This window comes from Triticum urartu, chromosome 4A, assembly GCF_056163025.1.
Source record: "Triticum urartu cultivar PI428250 chromosome 4A, HENAU_Tu73, whole genome shotgun sequence".
NCBI classification, from domain to species: Eukaryota; Viridiplantae; Streptophyta; class Magnoliopsida; order Poales; family Poaceae; genus Triticum; species Triticum urartu.
Genome location: NC_141876.1, coordinates 288,674,079 through 288,693,853, shown reverse-complemented (window position 1 = coordinate 288,693,853; position 19,775 = coordinate 288,674,079). Strand labels below are relative to the sequence as shown.

The 19,775-nt window shown below is 51.1% G+C and overlaps 1 protein-coding gene across 1 annotated transcript; it reads right to left on the bottom strand.

The window, feature by feature from the left end:
- Positions 1-13,767: 13,767 nt before the first annotated feature.
- On the bottom strand, positions 13,768-14,430 carry LOC147975615 (uncharacterized). The gene has a single exon (XM_087520505.1). The coding sequence runs from the start codon at positions 14,428-14,430 to the stop codon at positions 13,768-13,770; it is 663 nt and encodes a 220-aa protein (XP_087376631.1).
- Positions 14,431-19,775: the final 5,345 nt, after the last annotated feature.

Below are 19,775 nucleotides of genomic sequence, written 5' to 3'. Positions count from 1 at the left end.
TCCCTACGTGAGGAACGCTCTGTGCTTCCACTAACTATGATGATGCCACGTGGACCGGGCATCTTAAGCTTAAGATAAGCGTAATGTGGTACTGCATTAAAACAAGGGAAGGCCATTCTCCTGAGTAGTGCCTGAGGGACGCTTCGGTGGAGCGATGTCGAAGGTTAATTCTTCGATTCGGAAGTTGTCGGAAGAACCGAATACAACCTCTAGTACTAGAGAGCCCGTACAGCGGGCCTCTGGGCCTGGTATTACTCCTTTAAAGGTAGTATTGCTTTCGCTGATTCTTGTCGGGTCTATCCCCATTTTGCGGACGGTGTCCGGATATATCATATTAGGACTACTACCGCCATCCATAAGGACTCGGGTGAGATGATATCCGTTAATTATTGGGTCTAGCTCCAAGGCAGCCGATCCTCCGTGCCGGATACTAGTCGGGTGATCCCTGCGATCAAAAGTGATCGGGCAGGCCGACCAAGGGTTTAACTTGGGGGTGACGGGCTCTACGGCGTATACGTCTCGGGGTGCGCGCTGGCACCTCCTCTTCTGTATGTGAGTTTCATAAATCATGTTCACTGTTTTGACCTCTGGTGGGAATTTTTTCTGTCCCCCAGTGTTCGGCTGGTGAGGCTCATCCTTGTCTTCGCTTGGTGTCTCCCTCCCCTTGTGTTCGGAGTTTAGCTTGCCGGCTTGCGTGAAGACCCAGCATTCTCTGTTGGTGTCGTTTGCCGGTTTGTCGGAGGTGCCATGAATCTGACATAATCTGTCTAGAATCTTGTTTAGGCTGGATGGTCCATCTCTACTGCCTTTAAATGGCTTTTTCCGTTGACCGGGTCGAGAGCCCCTGAATCCGGCGTTTACCGCCGTGATGTCTGGGCTATCTTGATTGTTTCGACGCTTTCTTTTATTGAGTCGTGGTTTCCCGTTGCCATCCCTGACTTCGGATGTGCCTCGGTTGCTGGTGCCGCTACGGGCTAGCCAACTATCTTCGCCCGCGCAAAAGCGGGTCATAAGGCTTGTTAGGGCTACCATTGTCCTCAGTTTTTCCTGGCCGAGGTGTCTGGCGAACCATTCGTCCTGGACACTGTCCTTGAAAGCCGCTAAGGCTTCGGCATCCGGGCAATCAACGATTTGATTCTTCTTCGTGAGAAATCTGTTCCAAAGCTTTCGGGCTGACTCTCCGGGCTGTTGAATTATGTGACTTAAATCGTCTGCGTTTGGAGGTCGTACATAGGTCCCTTGAAAATTGGCCCTAAAAGCATCCTCAAGCTCCTCCCAGCTTCCAATTGAGTTTTCGGGGAGGCTTTTCAGCTAGTGCCGAGCTGGTCCTTTCAACTTGAGGGCCGAGTATTTGATGGCATGGAGCATCTGCGCGAGACATGTGGATGTGAAGGATAAAGTCCTCAATCCAGACCCCGGGGTCTGTTGTTCCGTCGTATGCCTCTATGTTCACGAGTTTGAATCCCTCTGGAAATTCGTGGTCCAGCACCTCATCGGTGAAGCATAGGGGGTGCACGGCACCCCTATATTTTGATGTGTCATGGAATTCTTCGGATGGTTGTAGTGTTTGGTTTTGATTCCGAGCTGTTATTCGGTCAGTATAGTCGTTTGGGAGGCCATGTTCCTATGCAGGAGCGCACTTCCTAGATCTGTACATGGACCTGGTCATACCGGCTTTTTTGTGCGGGTCTTCACGTAAATCATGTGCTGACTTGTGTGCGATGTCGTTAGCCGCTCTGTCACGGCCACGGGGTGGTCGATCCGGCTAATCGGCCATTATATTTTTTCGGCTGAATGGGCTCTAAAGCCTCATCATCGAATTCAGGCAGCAGCTTGCGCTTTGGATAGCTCTTTGTGTGGCGACTGCCGCCATACTTTTCTTCAGTGTCAAGCACTTTGTTCCATCTACTGTTGAGCGTATTCTGCACGGCCTTAAGCCTTTTCTTCTGTTTCTTCAGGCTCCTCGCAGTGGCGATAGGCCTTCTATGGAGGTTCTCTTGTTCCAAGTGCCTTTCCAGGATGATGTGTGCATTGTCGTCCGTACTGTTCTCCTCTCCGGAGATAGGTTGACGAGCTTTACCCTTGGCGTCGCCGTGATTGGACAGCGGCTATGTACTATGTTCGCCGTCCGCTGGCTCACCCTGCTCCATCGCTGGGTCCGTGTGGTCGTCGTTTCCCTTGGAGTCGACCGGGGTATTATTCTTTCTTGCGCTGTTATCACTGTTTTTGCTGAGGCGGGATTTGGAGCGGAGCCTACGTCGTCGCTTTGGTTGCTTCTCGAGGGGACTATCCTTTGCTGCATCCTCCCGTTCCTCGTTGTTGTTTTGTGTGGGTGTGTCCACCATGTATATATCGTGTGATGAGCTGGTTGTCCAGTGCCCTGTGAGTGGTGGTTCCCATTTCTCTCCTGCATCGTCGTCCATACCGTCGATGTCTTCGGAGTCGAAATCAAGCATGTCGATTAAGTCGTCGACAGTGGCTATTAAGTGGGTGGTGGGTGGGGAACGAATTCCTTCGTCGTCCGCTTCCCACTCGAGCCGGACATAGTTCGGCCGAAGGTCTCCTGACAAGGAGAGAGACCTCAATGACTCTAGCATATCGCCCAAGGGCGAGTGCTGAAAAATATCTGTAGAGGTGAACTCCATGATCGGTGCCTAGTCAGATTCGATAGGCACAGACGCAAGCGGTTCGGAGCCTGTGGCCGGGGACGAATCCAAGGGTCCGGTGACATAGGTCTCATACGAGGTGAAGTCAGTATTCGGCTCTATCGCCGCTGAGTGTGCAGCCTCCGTGGCGGGGTCTATCCACCCATCCTCGGACAGCACGATCTACTCCGGATTGAGTGCAGGAGTAGCCACAGGTGTGATCTCCCGAACACCGTCCGGTGGCAGAGCTATGTCATGCTCGTCGTGACTGTGCAGCGCACTTGACACGGGCTCGAATCCGTCGAAGATCAAGTCTCCGCGGATGTCGGCAGTATAGTTCAAGCTTCCAAACCTGACCTGATGGACAGGGGCGTAGCTCTCGATCTGCTCCAGATGGCCAAGTGAGTTGGCCAGCAGTACGAAGCCGCCGAATACGAAGATCTGTCTGGGGAGAAAAACCTCACCCTGGATTGCATCGTTGTCGATGATCAAAGGAGACATCAAGCCTTTATCATGACAGCACAGTGGATCTCTCAATTAAAGCACCAATGTCGGTGTCAAAACTAGCAGATCTCGGGTAGGGGGTCCCGAACTATGCGTCTAAGGCTGATGGTAACAGGAGGCGAGGGACACAATGTTTACCCATGTTCGGGCCCTCTCGATGGAGGTAATACCCTACTTCCTGCTTGATTGATCTTGATGATATGAGTATTACAAGAGTTGATCTACCACGAGATCGTAGAGGCTAAACCCTTGAAGCTAGCCTATGATTATGATTGTTCTTGTCCTACAGACTAAACTCTCCAGTTTATATAGACACCAGAGGGGGCTACGGTTACACAGAGTCGGTTACAAGGGAGGAGATCTACATATTCGAATTGCCAAGCTTTCCTTCCACGCAAAGGAGAGTCCCGCCCGGACACGGGACGAAGTCTTCAATCTTGTATCTTCATAGTCCAACAGCCCGGCCAAAGTATATAGTCCGGCTGTCCGAGGACCCCCTAATCCAGGACTCCCTCAGCCGCCTCCTGGGTACCCATTACCCTTGTACGCTCATGCCGACGATTCTGGAGGGAGGAGCGGTGAGCGGCACCGCCTGCGCCAGGGCCGTGGTCGCCGTGCCGCGGAGGCGCACGCCGTCGCCCCAGGGGTCCAAGCCGCGGACTCTTCACGCGAGTTCGTGCTGTGGGCGGCGATGCCCCCGAGCACCTGGATACGCCTCCCGCAGTTCTTCCCCGCCGATATGCCGCCGAGGGGCCTTCGCGAGCTTTGGCTGCAACACGCCGATTGCGGTGCCCCAGCGACTGGAGCGGAGATTGGAGACGTTGGCTGCGGGAAGATCTTCATGACCCGAGGCTGGGGCGAGATTGCCCAAGTCTACCGTGCGGTGGGCGCCCTCGCGATCCACTTCGAATATGACGGCGCGTCCGTGCTATTCTTCAAGGTCTTCGACAAGGAAGGCCGGCGCCTGGAGTGCTGCCTAGAAGGAGGTCGCCAGGACGACACTGCAGCAGGCGATGGGTCCACCACAGGTCTCGCCTGCAGCTCCTCCAGCGATAGCGGCAACTCCTAGTGCTCCAGCGACTCTCCTGAGCTCGCGGAGTCTCCGGAGACGAGTGATGACAGCTATGTGTCCCCGAGCTCCCGCCGAGCCCGGAGCATGGCTGTGGCGTCCATCCACCGTCGCCGCTGATCTGGATGGGGTTGGCGCCGGCCTCACATGGCCCACTGTTGATCATGGCGTCGGTGACATCTGGTGCGTGTAGATAGTGCTCCTAGGAATTCCTTGGCTTTTGTTCCTTGTGAGGAATCAAGAAATGAACCCCGTGGGGGCGTGTAAAGCGTTTGTAATGCCTTTTGTCAATATAGCCCTCATTACGAAGATTTGCGTGCGCATATCCTTCTGAGGCTCGACCTCCCCTTTCCAATCCTGCAGCAGCTTGGTGCTCTACGCTGGCAGGTCCCGGCCCCCAGGTAGGCTGCAGCTATCGCTGGTATGCGAGGTCGCGTGCCGTGGTCAAGGCCAGGAGGTGAGCGGCCCGAGGTCCAGTAAGAGCTCCTGAGGTGCGATGCTCAAGAGGTCCCCTTTAGCGCGCGAGCAGCTGTCTTATGATTGGAAAGGAAGAAAACGTTCCCACCGCAGGGCAGCGAAGGCAGTGAGTGAGGGTTTCGTGCCGTAGCGACTGGTGGATCCAGAGGGAGAACTTATCTTGGCTGTCTGGGGTCGGCTCCTCGAGTAGTGCCGGACTCGCACGTCGATCACCGTAGTGTAGTTAGGTCAGGCCCGTGCGGGTCTCCCCCTCCCCTCCATGTCTTTCTTGGTGCTCTGCGTCCTCAGGTCCCGAGCCTCGAGCGAGCTCAGCCGCTGCTGGTATGCCAGGTCGCGTGCCCTGGTCAAGGCCAACGGGTGAGGGCTGGAGAGCTAGTAAGAGCTCCTGAGGCACGATGCTCAGCAGCCCCGCTTTTAACATGTAAGCGAATTGCATGAGAGAAGAGGGACAGTCCGTGGTACCTCCTGCTGCGGCCCTCAGGAAGTTCCTGCAAGTTAGCGCGAGGAAGGGCACAGGTCGCCGTGGTGATTGCTGGTTTGCTTCTGGCGTGTGAGAGGAGACTCCCTACTACGGAGAGCCCCCGGGGCGTGTACAGCCCCGCCCTGAAACGTGGCTTGCACGACAGGGCTAGACGAGGTGTGTCTGGACACTCGTGAGCAAGCACAGGACTCACGAAGCCCTACCTCAAGGCGGATTGCGCCTGGTCTTGGTTCTTGTTCGCTGTCTTGGTCATGCGAGATGGTTAGACAACACGAAGGGTCCTGAAGAAAGACGGTCGGCGCGCGGCTCCCATGGTGGGTGGCGATCAAGCAGGTGATAGTCATAGATAGATTAAGCATGAAAGGCAACCTAGCTCAGGTAAATGCATAACGATACGCGCTACTAGGTACTGCCCGAGCGGCTTGGGGATGATGCAGCCCGAGGAGCGCCCCCAACAAGGTAAGCTAAAGACATAAAAGGAAAGATACATGCCACAGGGACGGACCCCCACGGCCTGGGAATGATGCAGCCCTGGGGGCGCTGCCAGCTGAATGAACTTGGAAAATGTCACCTGGTTCTGTTGCTGAAGGAGAGTTGGGGCAGCTGAAGGTATGCGGCGAAGGGGCTGCTTCTCATGAGCCGCCAGGGCCCTAAGCCTCGGGAGGCTCTGGGGGTCCAGGGGGTTCCTTGAGGAACCTCTTCATCTCCGTGAGCGGAGCATGGTGCCTGGCCTCCTATGTCAGGACCCCGATTCCATGTCACACCGATCTAGCCTGTAACACCTCATATCACTTTGCGGCCTCACGCATGGTATTCCCATGGGTGTCGCCTTACCACGGCCCGGGAACGTTTGCGCCTTTTGGCTCACGTATATGATAGTGTCGCTAGCATCCATATGACAGAGAACTCAGGCCGACATGGCTAGTCGTGGACCCAAAGCGGCACAAACTTACGGGGACAGGCATACATGAATTAACATCGAGCATGTCGGTTAGCAGCGTGTGAATCCGGGCTGTAGCACTGGGCTAACAGGACTCCGGGAACCCAGGCTGTAGCAGGCTAGGCAGGACTCCGAATGTCACCGCGTGACATTTCCCCGAAGGGACAGACACAGGAACGAAATGAAACACATGCCGGCCAGTCAAGTGCTCGAGCAGTAGTGCTGGGCTAGGAGGACTCCGGTGAGCCGGGCTGTAGCGGACTACTATGGCTCATGGAAGCACTAGACTACATTTCCCCATAAGAGAGGCTGCCAAGGATAAACAACTAGATTGTCGGATCCCACACATACCAAGCATTTCAATCATACACACAATATGCTCGATATGTGTAAATACAACATGGCATCACAACAAAACTCTACAACTCAAGTACTTTATTTAAAGGCTCCGGAGAGCCATACATAACATGTTCATATAGGTAGGGGTCACATGACCCGACACTCAAGTCATATAAGCATACAAGCACATGCGGAAGCAAACTAGTCTGAGTACAGACACTAGAAAGAAAGAAGGCTTGACGAAGCTTGTCTATCTACATAGGGCCCTCCATGGCTCGGAATCACCACCTGGATGGCAAGTCACTCATCGACGTCGAGGTCTACGTGAAACCCGTCGGAGGGGCGGTGTTGTCCTATGAAAACAGTAATTAAAGCAACATGAGTACAAAGGTACTGAGCAAGACTTACAACAGATCCTACTATACATGCTCATTCTCAAGAAGGTGGTGGAGTTATTGTAGCAAGCCAGCTTTGACTCTTGGCTAAGCTATCCTACGAGACACCACTTCTAAAAATAGTTTTCGCACACGAGTCCACTAAACACCATCACAATACTCCACCGTGGATCCTCCCTCGTCATCCTACGAAGGGGCCATCCGTAGTACTCACACTTATCTTGAGTCTATTAGTAGTAACGATTAACTTGTCTATGAACTGTATAGGCAACCAAGTAGTCCTTCACCGCGGACGCGGCTATTTGAATAGATGATGTTAACCCTACAGGGGTGTACTTCTTCATACACGCTCTCACCACTTATCATCGTTTACACGACATGTACTCAGCAACCTTCAAGCGGAAGCCCAACGAGAGTGTCGGCCATGGCGTACCTAAACACTCAAGTCTCTAGTCCAGGTTTATTGCCTATCCAGGTTCCATCCGCAGGGAGTCTGGCCGAGGTTTCCACATATGGCCCCGAACGATGTGTACAGGGTCCCGAGACGCCAAACGGGCGCCCGACATACCCGGCCACGGTGTATCTACCGCATCATAGCCCACCCCTAGGGTCAGCGCTACGCACTGCCGCCAACACATAACCTATAAACACCAGAAACTAGTTGCAACTCCTGGACAGAGGACTAGGGTGGTTAAGAAGCCAAGATGATCAATTAAGGATCCCAATGCATGGTAGTAACTGATTCTTAAATCACACATAAAGATCTCAGTTCTTAAGGACGGCCTGAATGAAACAACCCACCATGTACTCCTACATGTCCTCTCATCGATACCCTTACCAAAACAAGTTCAACACATCCCTCACATTACTGACGTAATCATTTCACTCTAGCCCATAACCCAGATGAACCATACCTGACACAACTCTAAGCATAGCAGGCATACCAAGGTAGGAAACACATACATGGCTCAATCAACTCCTACACATGCTAGTGGGTTTCATCTAGTTACTGTGGCAATGACAGGTCATGCAGAGGATAAGGGTTTAACTACCGCAGCACACAGCAATTTGAAACGTTGTTGTCTTAATGCAGTAAATGAGAATAGGAGTGAGAACATGGGATTGTATCGATATGATCAATGGGGCTGCTTGCCTGATGGAGTAGTAGTAGGGCACTGCCCTTCAGTCGGATAATCGAAGGTATCCTCGAAGGCAGAACCTACCATGAAAGACACCACATAACACAATCATCACATGGCAATATGCAACAATATGATGCATGCTATGACATGGCAATATGATGTGTGTTGGTAATGCATACGTGTGCTGGTTTGAGTCTATTTGAATCAAAGGTTCAAATGGAAGCTTATGTTATTAAGTCATATGAGTGCATTATCTTGTTTCACCTAAATAGAAAGGTTAAAGTGTTCTGTCATGCATGAAACCATTAACGATGGAAACATTGAATTTCTCTGATCAAATTTCATATATAAATCTTTGCATTCGGAGTTACAGATTAAAAGTTATGAATTTTTGAAGTTTGTACTATTTTCTGAATTTCTTGTATAAGAATAATTCCAGTAATTGAATTAATGCGTCAGCATTGCGTTAGGGTCACGTCAGAGGTCAACGGAGCTGGTGCAGGTCAAACTTGACCAGTGGGACCCCCGTGTGAGTGTAACTAACCTTACTAATTTTTTGTTAGCACTAAACCTAACTTAATTAGCAGACGGGCCACACCTATCATGGACTAAGGGGGGAGTCAACCTGGGCCCAACCAGTCAATGGTCAACAGGGTCAAATCCGCTTGTGTTTAGCCACCGGTCAGGCCAGACGCGGAGGTGGGAGTGCAGTTTTGTGCTCCGGCGACCAAATGGGCGGCGGAGGGCATCTATGGGACGCGAGGAGCGAGCCGCATCGTTTGGTGGCAGTGGTGGAGCTCGCGGTGGCCGGGAACGTCGCCGGCAACGACCTTGGCGGTCGCCGGAGTCGGGTGAAGTCGAACCCGAGGCTACGGGGCACGGCGAGGCGCGTGGAGTGGTGCTACGGACCCCTCGCGATGCGGTGAGAGTGTTGGACACGGTGGTGTGGACGGTGGGTGGCTGGAGTCATGTCGGCGACGAGCTCGGCGGCGGCGTGTGGTGATGCCTCGTGCAGTCGCTACGGTGGTCGAGAGAGAGAACGGAGAGGATGAGGAGGTGCAGAAGCTCACGGCGATCACGTAGGAGCAGACGGCGCGGCCGGGGACGAACTGTTGTGGCGGTGACGTCGAAGGGGATCTATGGCAGTGCTCGGTGAAGTCGAGCTTGAAGAGGACGAAGCAGGGCGCGCGAGCGCTCGGGGCTTGGGCTGCTCGACGGAGACGACGACGGCGAAGCTGTTGGACATGGCAGCGCGGCACGGGGATGACGGCGAACGCGAGTTTCACGGTGGCGCATGCGCGGCAACGTCGGCCATGGTGCGGGAGAGCGAGGGAGAGAGGCAGGGGAGCGAGTGAGGTGTCTGTGGGGTCGGGGCGGTGACGTGGGGCTCCCCCAGGTGTCCAGGGGCGCGGGCGGCAAGCAGGTGGAGGCATGGCGAGCTCGTGCTTGCGGACGTCACCTCTCTGCCTGCCTGGCGGGGACGAAGCAGCTGGCTGGCATGGGCCAGCACAGCGCTGGGCCGCCTGGTGGGCCGGCTGGTGGGCTGCGGCCAGGTAAGTTCCCTCCCTCTCTTTTAATTTCTGTTTTCTATTTTTTCTGTAACGGTGTGGCTCTATTAAAAATACTTAGGCATCTTGAAAGATCCTAAAAATAATCAGGGGCTCTCTTTAGATTATTTCCAATAGCCCACACTTATTTCCAGAATTATTTGGGCATTTAAATTCCCAAATGCAAATAGATAAAGATTTAATCCAATCATCTTATGTGTCCTAGAAAATGTGAACCCATTTTGTCAGAGGTTCTAACCCAAGAAAAAAAGGGTGGACTTTTTAGAAGGGCATTTCAGATTCATTGAAAAAGATTTTTGTAAACCCTAGTTGTTTCCAGGGGGTGCTGGGGGTTCTGTCATCCCCATTTCAATTTTCTGGAAAAGTAGACATGATGCAACACTCTAATGCATGAACTAGCTAGGGTGTGACAACTCACCCCCACTCAAAAGAATCTCGTCCCAAGATTTAGGATCCGTTGGAAAGAAGGTGGGGTACTCAAGTCGAAGACGATCCTCCCTTTCCCAAGTGGCTCCTTTCTCGGAATGGTGTGACAATTGAACCTTGAGAAATTTGATGTTATGGCGACGGGTGGTATGCTCGGCTTGATCAAGGATACGAACGGGATATTCCCGATATGTGCGATTATCTTGGAGATCAAGCGTTTCATGGTCCACTCCATGGATAGGATCCGCGAAGCAACGCCTAGTTGAGAAACGTGGAAGACATTGTGAACTCTGGAAAGATGCGGAGGTAATTCCAATTGGTAGGCAACTTCTCCTCGTTTGGCAAGAATGTGAAAGGGTCCAATGTAACGAGGAGCCAATTTGCCTTTGATACCGAAACGATGGGTTCCCTTCAAAGGAGTAACCCGAAGGTAAGCCTTCTCGCCGACTTCATAAGTCGTGAGCTTATGTTTGCGGTCATATTGGCACTTTTGACGAGGTTTGGCTGTTTTTAATTTCTCACGGATAACGCGAACCTTCTCCTCTGCTTCCTGAATCATATCCGGGCCAAAGAGTTGTCTTTCTCCGGTTTCTGACCAGTTAAGAGGCGTTCGACATTTTCGTCCATAGAGAACTTCGAAAGGAGCTTTGCCCAAGCTAGCTTGATAACTGTTGTTATAAGCAAACTCCGCGAATGGAAGGCATTTCTCCCAATCCATACCGAAAGAGATGACCTAAGCTCGGAGCATATCCTCCAGAATTTGATTAACTCGTTCTACTTGACCACTTGATTGGGGGTGGAAGGCGGTGCTAAAGGAGAGATGAGTTCCCATGGCATTTTGGAAACATTCCCAAAATCGAGAGGTGAAGAGACTTCCACCGTCTGAGTTAATATCCAATGGAACACCATGAAGAGACACTATTCGGGAGATGTACAAGTCAGCTAGCTGGCTAGCGGTTATACTCTCACAAACAGGTAGGAAGTGGGCTACTTTGGAAAGACGATCGACAACGATGAAAATAACATTATTCCCTCTCTTGGTCCTGGGAAACCCGGTAATGAAGTCCATACCGATTTTATCCCATTTCCATTCAGGAATAGCCAAAGGTTGAAGGGTGCCAGCAGGCCGTTGATGCTCTACTTTAACACGACGACAGACGTCGCAACTAGCAATGTATTGAGCAATTTCTCTCTTCATCCTAGTCCACCAAAACCTCTGGCATAGGTCTTGATACATTTTAGTACTACCGGGATGAATGGTGAGAGGGGATTCATGAGCTTCCTTAAGGACTAGTTCCATAGTTGTTGTTTCTTGGGAACCACTAGGCGTTTCTCATAGAAGACAACACCTTGAACGTTCATAGAGAAACATTTAGCAGCTCCGCTAGCAATGTTCTGCTTGATCCGAGATATCTCGTTGTCATACCGCTGGGCGGTTATGATCTGATCCATAAGGGTCGGTTTCACCACCGAGGTAGATAGGAATCCCTGAGGAACAATGTGGAGATTAAGCTTCTGAAATTCCTCATGGAGAAGTGGTTGACCTTGTTTTAACATCAGGTTGTTACAATAGGATTTACGACTTAGTGCATCAGCCATGACATTGGCTTTGGCCGGGGTGTAAGTTATTCCTAAGTCGTAATCTAGGATCAACTCGACCAAACGTCTTTGCCTAAGATTCAAATCCGGTTGGGTGATTATGTATTTCAGACTTTGGTGATCTGTGAAGATCGAGCAACGATTACCGAGAAGGTAATGTCGCCAAGTTTTAAGTGCATGGACTACAGCTACAAGCTCCAGATCATGTGTGGGATAGTTTTCCTCGTGTGGGTGTAATTGCCGTGAAGCATTAGCAATTACCTGATGATCTTGCATGAGTATGCAACCTAGTCCTTATCGCGAGGCCTCGCAATAGATAATAAAGTCCTTGGAGAAATCTGGTGGTACCAGTATGGGAGCAGATGTCAGGCGTTTTTTCAGTTCCTGAAAGCTGAACTCGCACTGTGGGGTCCACTCGAACTTTTTATCTTTCTTGAGGAGTTCAGTTAGAGGTTTAGCAACCTTGGAGAAATTCTCGACGAAGCAGAGACAATAGCTCGCTAAGCCAAGGAAGCTCCAAACTTGCTTGACCGTTTCAGGTGGAGTCCAATCAAGGACGGCTTCAACTCGCTCGGGATTGACAACAACACCCTTACCAGAGATTACATGGCGTAGGTAGGTCACTTCTGGCAACCAAAATTAACATTTGGAGAATTTGGCATAAAGGCGATGCTCTCGAAGTTTCATCAATACCAGCCTTAGATGTTCGGCATGTTCTTCCTCATTCTTGGAGTAGATGAGTATATCATCAAGGTATACCACGACGAATTTATCCAAATACCCCATGAAGATCGAGTTCATTAACCGAGAGAAGGTGATTGGGGCATTGGTTAAACCGAAGGACATGACGGTGTACTCGTATTAGCCATAACGAGTAACAAAGGCCGTTTTAGGAATGTCCCCGTTTTTTATTTTGATTTGATGGCAGCCCAACCTCAAATCCATCTTGGAAAAGACTAAGGATCCTGCGAGCTGATCATATAGATCGTTGATCCTGGGAAGCGGATACTTGTTCGTGATAGTGACCAAGTTGACAGGTCGGTAATCTACAACCATCCGATCCGTTCCATCCTTCTTCTTGACGAAGAGGACGGGGCAAGCCCATGGAGAAGAACTACGATGGATGAAACCCTTTTTCAAGGACTCATCGAGTTGTTTCTTAAGCTCGGCTAGTTCTAGGGGTGCCATCTTATAGGGTCTTCTAGAGATTGGGACGGTTCCTGGAACAAGGTCTATCACGAACTCGATATCCCTGTCAGGTGGAACACCTGGCAGTTCTTCTGGAAAGACATCCGGGAAGTCTCGGACTACCGGAATATCTTCAAGGTCTGGAAGGGGGTTGGCATTTAGGGAGTAAAGCTGGTGCTTGGCCACTCGAGTTAAGACATTGACTGTCTTGCCCGATGGGTGAGTAAGCTGAACGGTTCTAGTGGCACAATCAATCTTAGCATAATGAGCTGACATCCAGTCCATACCCAAGATGATGTTTATGTCTGAGGACTTGAGAGTTATTAAGGATGCAAGGAAGACAATTCTATCAACAAGAATTTCATTCCCATGGCTAACTCTAGAAGTTTGCCATCTAGAGCCAGGGGTTTGAATTTCCATGGAAGTGGGCATGTCACAGAATGTCGTGTTATGCAATTGAGCATAGCTCTTAGATATGAATGAATGAGATGCTCCAGTATCGAAAAGAACAAATGTCGGATGGCAATTAACAAGGAGTGTACCAAGGATGACGTTAGGATCATCACGAGTCTCCTCGGCTGAGACATAGTTGACATGGCCATGGGCAGTGGTGGCTGGCTTAGCGTAGAATGTCTTTCCCGCTGGCTTACCACGGCCAACGGACTTTCCAGACTGGTTGGGGTCATTGTTCTGGGGACACTCACGACTATATTGACCCGGCTCTCCACACTTGAAACATGTCACAACATTGGGGCGTGGAGCAGCATTAGCAGCGGGGCCACCATAGGTCTTAGGCAGTGCAAACTACTGGTTGGCGAGGCGCCTCAAAGGATGGCCTCGGAGTGAATCTGGGTGGCAGCGCTGTGTTTGGAATCCACACCCGGTGCTTCAGAGATCCAGAGCCGGATGAAGAACCAAAGTCACGGGAGTGCTTGCGTGAGGCGTCTTAGTCAGTCTGACCTGTCTCAGCACTGATGGTCTTATTGACCAGCTTCTAAAAGGAGGTGCAATCGTGCAGACGAAGACCGCGGCGAAGATCGAGGCTATGTCCCTTGCGGAACCTTGCCTGCTTCTTGGCGTCGGTGGATACCTCTTTAGGAACATAACGTGCCAGATTTCCAAACTCACGACTGTATGCATCCACGGTCAGTCTGCCTTGGGTGAGATTACAGAATTCTTCTCGCTTAAGATCCATGAGACCCTCCGGAATGTGATGCTCATGGAAAGCCTCACTGAATTGAGCCCAAGTAGTGATTTGGCCAGCCGGGCGCATAGCCTCAAAGTTTTCCCACCAAAGGCTAGCAGGGCCTTCGAGGTGATAGGCAGTGTAGGTAACCTTATCATCTTCGGCTACGTTGGCAGAACGTAGCTTATGGGTGATGCTGCGAAGCCAATCGTCCGCATCGAGGGGCTCGACGGAATGATTAAACTTTGGTGGGTACAACTTGATAAAGTCATTGATTGACACCAAGTCGTTCCTTTGATGACGTGCAGTGTTCTGCTCAATCCGCTCCAGCAAGCGGTTAGTCTCACGCTTGTTTCTTTCTGCCTCCAGCATAACTTCGGCCAGAGAAGGCGGGTGAGGCAGATTCTCATCCCTAGCTGCACTGGCTTCACCCTGCTCCGGGGCAGCAGGGTTGCTGCGGGTGTTGACCATCATAGGAAAAACAAGACAATGGTTTAGACAAGGATGGAACAATCTAGGCAAGGAAGTGCGGAATGTAATGGATAACATGGAATGCTGAGATGTTTATTTGCACGACATGGTAATATAGAAACTTCCTTATATATACCATCAGTCATACACACCGTACATAGTTTAGTACAAGCCCAGGCTAGAGTACAACTACGGTGAAAGATGTTACATCTCATCGAAGGGATTCCAAGCTCCTATACATTATTTTCTACACCTCCGGAACGTGATACACACCAAGTCGTATTCCACGGGTCACGCATGACTGTGGAGGATACAACTATTACAATATTAGTGAAGCTACTACCAACTCGGACGTTTCCGTAGTAATCTTCATAGGGATCACCATCATTCCTGGGAGTTGAACATGATCATCTGGAAACAGTTGGTCCTGTGGAGCTTGAGGTCCATAGGGACTCGGATGTGGCCTTGGTCCAACAAACAGATATCCTGACGGTACAAAGGTACTTGTTTTGGTTGAAGTCTCAGAACTGCTCCTCGATGGTATATTCCGGATACCACCGATAGCCTGCTCGACCATCACTCGAACCAACATGGCCGTGTGACCGGGTACATCGAGGCACCGGGTCAGACGAACCACTTGGTTCTAAGAACGGGTGGCCATCTGAAAGCACAGAATAATGCAAAGACATTAGAATTTCCTAGGAGAAATTGAACAGCATAACGACAGTAAATGCTCAGAAAAAGATTTGAGACATCCACAACAGTTTGCAAAACCACTCAACAACATCATAACAAGGTTCTGGTTCAACTGACAACATACTAAAAGTATTAGAAACTATACTGAGGCTTGTAACAACAATCCTATAAGCTACTGCAGATTAGTAACACGTGAACCTGATAGAGAGAAGAGAGCCTAGTCCTTAACCCACGTAGAATGAGAAGAGAATGACTCAGATTAGAGGGCATAAGGTAAAGAAGTAAAAGAGCCTTACGTTCCCTCCCACAATCAATTCCCCTACATATAACTAAAGCATTTCTAGACTCGACATTGACCAGTTTGGATCAACGAACCTACAAGCAGTCTGGCTCAGATGCCAACGCTGTCAAGACCCCGATTCCAAGTCACGTCGATCTAGCCGGTAACACCTCATATCACTTTGCGGCCTCACGCACGATATTCCCACGGGTGTCGCCTTACCATGGCCCGGGATCGTTTGCGCCTTTTGGCTCACATATATGATAGTGTCGCTAGCATCCATATGACAGAGAACCCGGGCCGACATGGCTAGTCGTGAACCCAAAGCGGCACTAACCTATGGGTACAGGCATACATGAATCACATCGAGCATGTCGGTCATCAGCGTGTGAATCCGGGCTATAGCACTGGGCTAACAGGACTCCGGGGAACTCGGGCTGTAGTAGGCTAGGCAGGACTCCGGATGTCACCGCGTGACATTTCCCCGAAGGGACAGACATAGGAACAAAGTGAAACACATTTCGGCCAGTCAAGTGTCCTGAGCAGTAGTGCTGGGCTAGCAGGACTCCGGTGAACCGGGCTGTAGCGGACTACTATGGCTCAAGGAGCACTAGACTACATTTCCCCATAAGAGAGGCTGCCAAGGATGAACAACTAGATTGTCGGATCCCACACATACCAAGCATTTCAATCATACACACAATATGCTCGATATGTGTAAATACAACATGGCATCACAACAAAACTCTACAACTCAAGTACTTTATTTAAAGGCTCCGGAGAGCCATACATAACATGTTCATACAGGTAGGGGTCACATGACCCGACACTCAAGTCATACAAGCATACAAGCACATGCGGAAGAAAACTAGTCTGAGTACAGACACTAGAAAGAAAGAAGGCTTGACGAAGCCTGTCTATCTACATAGGGCCCTCCATGGCTCGGAATCACCACCTGGGTGGCAAGTCACTCATCGATGTTGAGGTCTACGTAAAACCCGTCGGAGGGGCGGTGTTGTCGTCTGAAAACAGTAATTAAAGCAACATGAGTACAAAGTTACTCAGCAAGACTTACAACAGATCCTACTATACATGCTCATTCTCAAGAAGGTGGTGGAGTTATGGCAGCAAGCCAGCTTTGACTCTTGGCTAAGCTATCCCACGAGACACCACTTGTAAAAATAGTTTTCGCACACGAGTCAACTAAACACCATCACAATACTCCACCGTGGATCCTCCCTCATCATCCTAGGAAGGGGCCATCCGCGGTACTCACACTTATCTTGAGCCTTTTAGTAGTAACCATTAACTTGTCTATGAACTGTATAGGCAACCAAGTAGTCCTTTACCACGGACGCGGCTATTCGAATAGGTGATGTTAACCATGCAGGGGTGTACTTCTTCATATAGTCTCTCACCACTTATCGCCATTGACACGACATGTACTCGGCAACCTTTGAGCAGAAGCCCAACGAGGGTGTCGGCCACGGCCTACCTAAACACTCAAGTCTCTAGTCCAGGTTTATCGCCTATCCAGGTTCCATCCGCAGGGAGTCCGGCCGAGGTTTCCACATACGGCCCCGAACGATGTGTACAGGGTCCCAAGACGCCAAATGGGCGCCCAGCATACCCGACCATGGTGTATCTACCGCATCATAGCCCACCCCTAGGGTCAGTGCTATGCACGGCCTCCAACACATAACCTATAAACACCAAAAACTAGTTGCAACTCCTGGAAAGAGGACTAGGGTGGTTAAGAACTGAGAGGGTCAATTAAGGATCCCAATGCATGGTAGTAATTGATTTTTAAATCACACATACATATCTTAGTTATTAAGGACGGCCTCAATGAAACAACCCACCATGTACTCCTACATGGCCTCTCATCGATACCTTTACCAAAACATGTTCAACACATCCCTCACATTACCGACGTAATCATTTCACTCTAGCCCATCACCCAGATGAACCAGACCTGACACAACTCTAAGCATAGCAGGCATAGCAAGGTAGGAAACACATACATGGCTCAATCAACTCCTACACATGCTCGTGGGTTTCATCTAGTTACTGTGGCAATGACAGGTCATGCAGAGGATAAGGGTTTAACTACCGTAGCACATAGCAGTTTGAAACGTTGTTGTCTTAATGCAGTAAATGAGAGCAGGAGCGTGAACATGGGATTATATCGATATGATCAATGGGGTTGCTTGCCTGATGGAGTAGTAGTAGGGTACTGCCCTTCAGTCGGATAATCGAACGTATCCTCGAAGGTAGAACCAACCACAAAAGACACCACAAAACACAATCATCACATGGCAATATGCAATAATATGATGCATGCTATGACATGGCAATATGATGTGTCCTGGCTAATGCATTGTAAAACATGTTGATTTGAGTCTATTTGGATCAAAGGTTCAAACGGAAGCTTATGTTATTAAGTCATATGAGTGCATTAGCTTGTTTCACCTAAACAGCAAGGTTAAAGTGTTCTGTCATGCATGAAACCATTACAGATGGAAAGATTGAATTTTTCTGATCAAATTTCATACATAAATCTTTACATTTGGAGTTACAGATTAAAAGTTATGAATTTTTGAAGTTTGTACTATTTTCTGGAATTTCCTGTATAAGAATAATTTTAGTAATTGAATTAATGCGTCAGCATTGCGTCAGGCTGATGTCAGCGGTCAACGGAGCTGGTCCAGGTCAAACATGACCAGTGGGACCCCCATGTAAGTGTAACTAACCTCACTAATTTTTTGTTAGCACTAAACCTAACTTAATTAGCAGACGGGCCCCACCTGTCATGAACTCAGGGGGGAGTCAACATGGGCCCACCCAGTCAATGGTCAATGGGGTCAAACCCGCTGGCGTTTAGCCGCCGGCGAGGCCAGACGCAGCGGTGGGAGTGCGGTTTCGTGCTCCGATGACCAAATGGGCGGCGGAGGGCATCTACGGGATGCGAGGAGCGAGCCACATCGTTTGGTGACAGTGGTGGAGCTGGGGGTGGCCGGGAACGTCGCCGGCGACGACCTTGGCGGTCGCCGGAGTCGGGTGAAGTCAAACCCGAGGCTACGGGGCACGGCGAGGCGCCTGGAGTGGTGCTACGGACCCCTCGCGATGCGGTGAGAGTGTTGGACACGGTGGTGTGGCCGGTGGGTGGCCGAAGTCACGTCGGCGACGAGCTCGGCGGCGACGCGTGCGGTGATGCCTCGTGCAGTCGCTACCGTGCTCGAGAGATTGAGAGAACGGAGAGGATGGGGAGGTGCAGGAGCTCACGGCGATCACGTAGGAGCAGACGGCGCGGCCGGGGACGAACTGTTGCGGCAGTGACGTCGAAGGGGATCTGTGGCGGTGCTCGGTGAAGTTGAGCTCGAAGAGGACGAAGCAGGGCGCGCGAGTGCTCGGGGCTCGGGCTGCTCGACAGAGACGACGATGGCGAAGCTGTTGGACACGGCAGCGCGGCACGGGGACGACGGCGGACACGAGTTTCACGGTGGCGCGGGCGCGGCAACGTCGGCCATGGTGCGGGAGAGCGAGGGAGAGAGGCAGGGAAGCGAGTGAGGTGTCCACGGGGTCGGGGCGGCGACGTGGGGCTCGCCCAGGTGTCCAGGGGCGCGGGTGGCAAGCAGGTGGCGCCGTGGCGAGCTCGTGCTCGCCGGCGTCACCTCGCTGCCTGCCTTGCGGGGACGAAGCAGCTGGCTGGCATGGGCCAGCACAGCGCTGGGCCGCCAGGTGGGCCGGCTGGTGGGCTGCGGCCAGGTAAGTTCCCTCCCTCTCTTTTAATTGTGAACCCATCTTATGTGTCCTAGAAACATGTGAACCCATTTTGTCAGAGGTTCTAACCCAAGACAAAAAGGGTGGACTTTTTACAAGGGCATTTCAGATTCATTGAAAAAGATTTTTGTAAACCCTAGTTGTTTCCAGGGGTGCTGGGGGTTCTGTCATCCCCATTTCAATTTTCCGGAAAAGTAGACATGATGCAACACTCTAATGCATGAACTAGCTAGGGTGTGACATCCTGAGCCGCCAGGACGCTCTGCAGGTTGTGCTGATAAGCGGTCGCCATGCTCGGTAGGCCAAAAGGCATGCGAACGTAGCTGTGAGGTGGGCCCTTGCAGCGTCCCACGCGCGAAGGCTAGAAAATCTCCTGAGAGGCGGCCCGGTTGAGCCTTGGGACGTCAATGCAGACGCACAGCCCAGCATCGTTGCCTGGATGGGGAGCTGCGCCTGGTGAGCGGCGGCCGCCGCGCACAGCCCTTGTGTCTTGCAGTTCCTGAGGGGTCTCAGTGATGAACTCCTGAACGGTGGGCACTCCTTGCCCTGTGTTCTCTGGAGGGAAACGTGCCGCGAAGCACGCCTC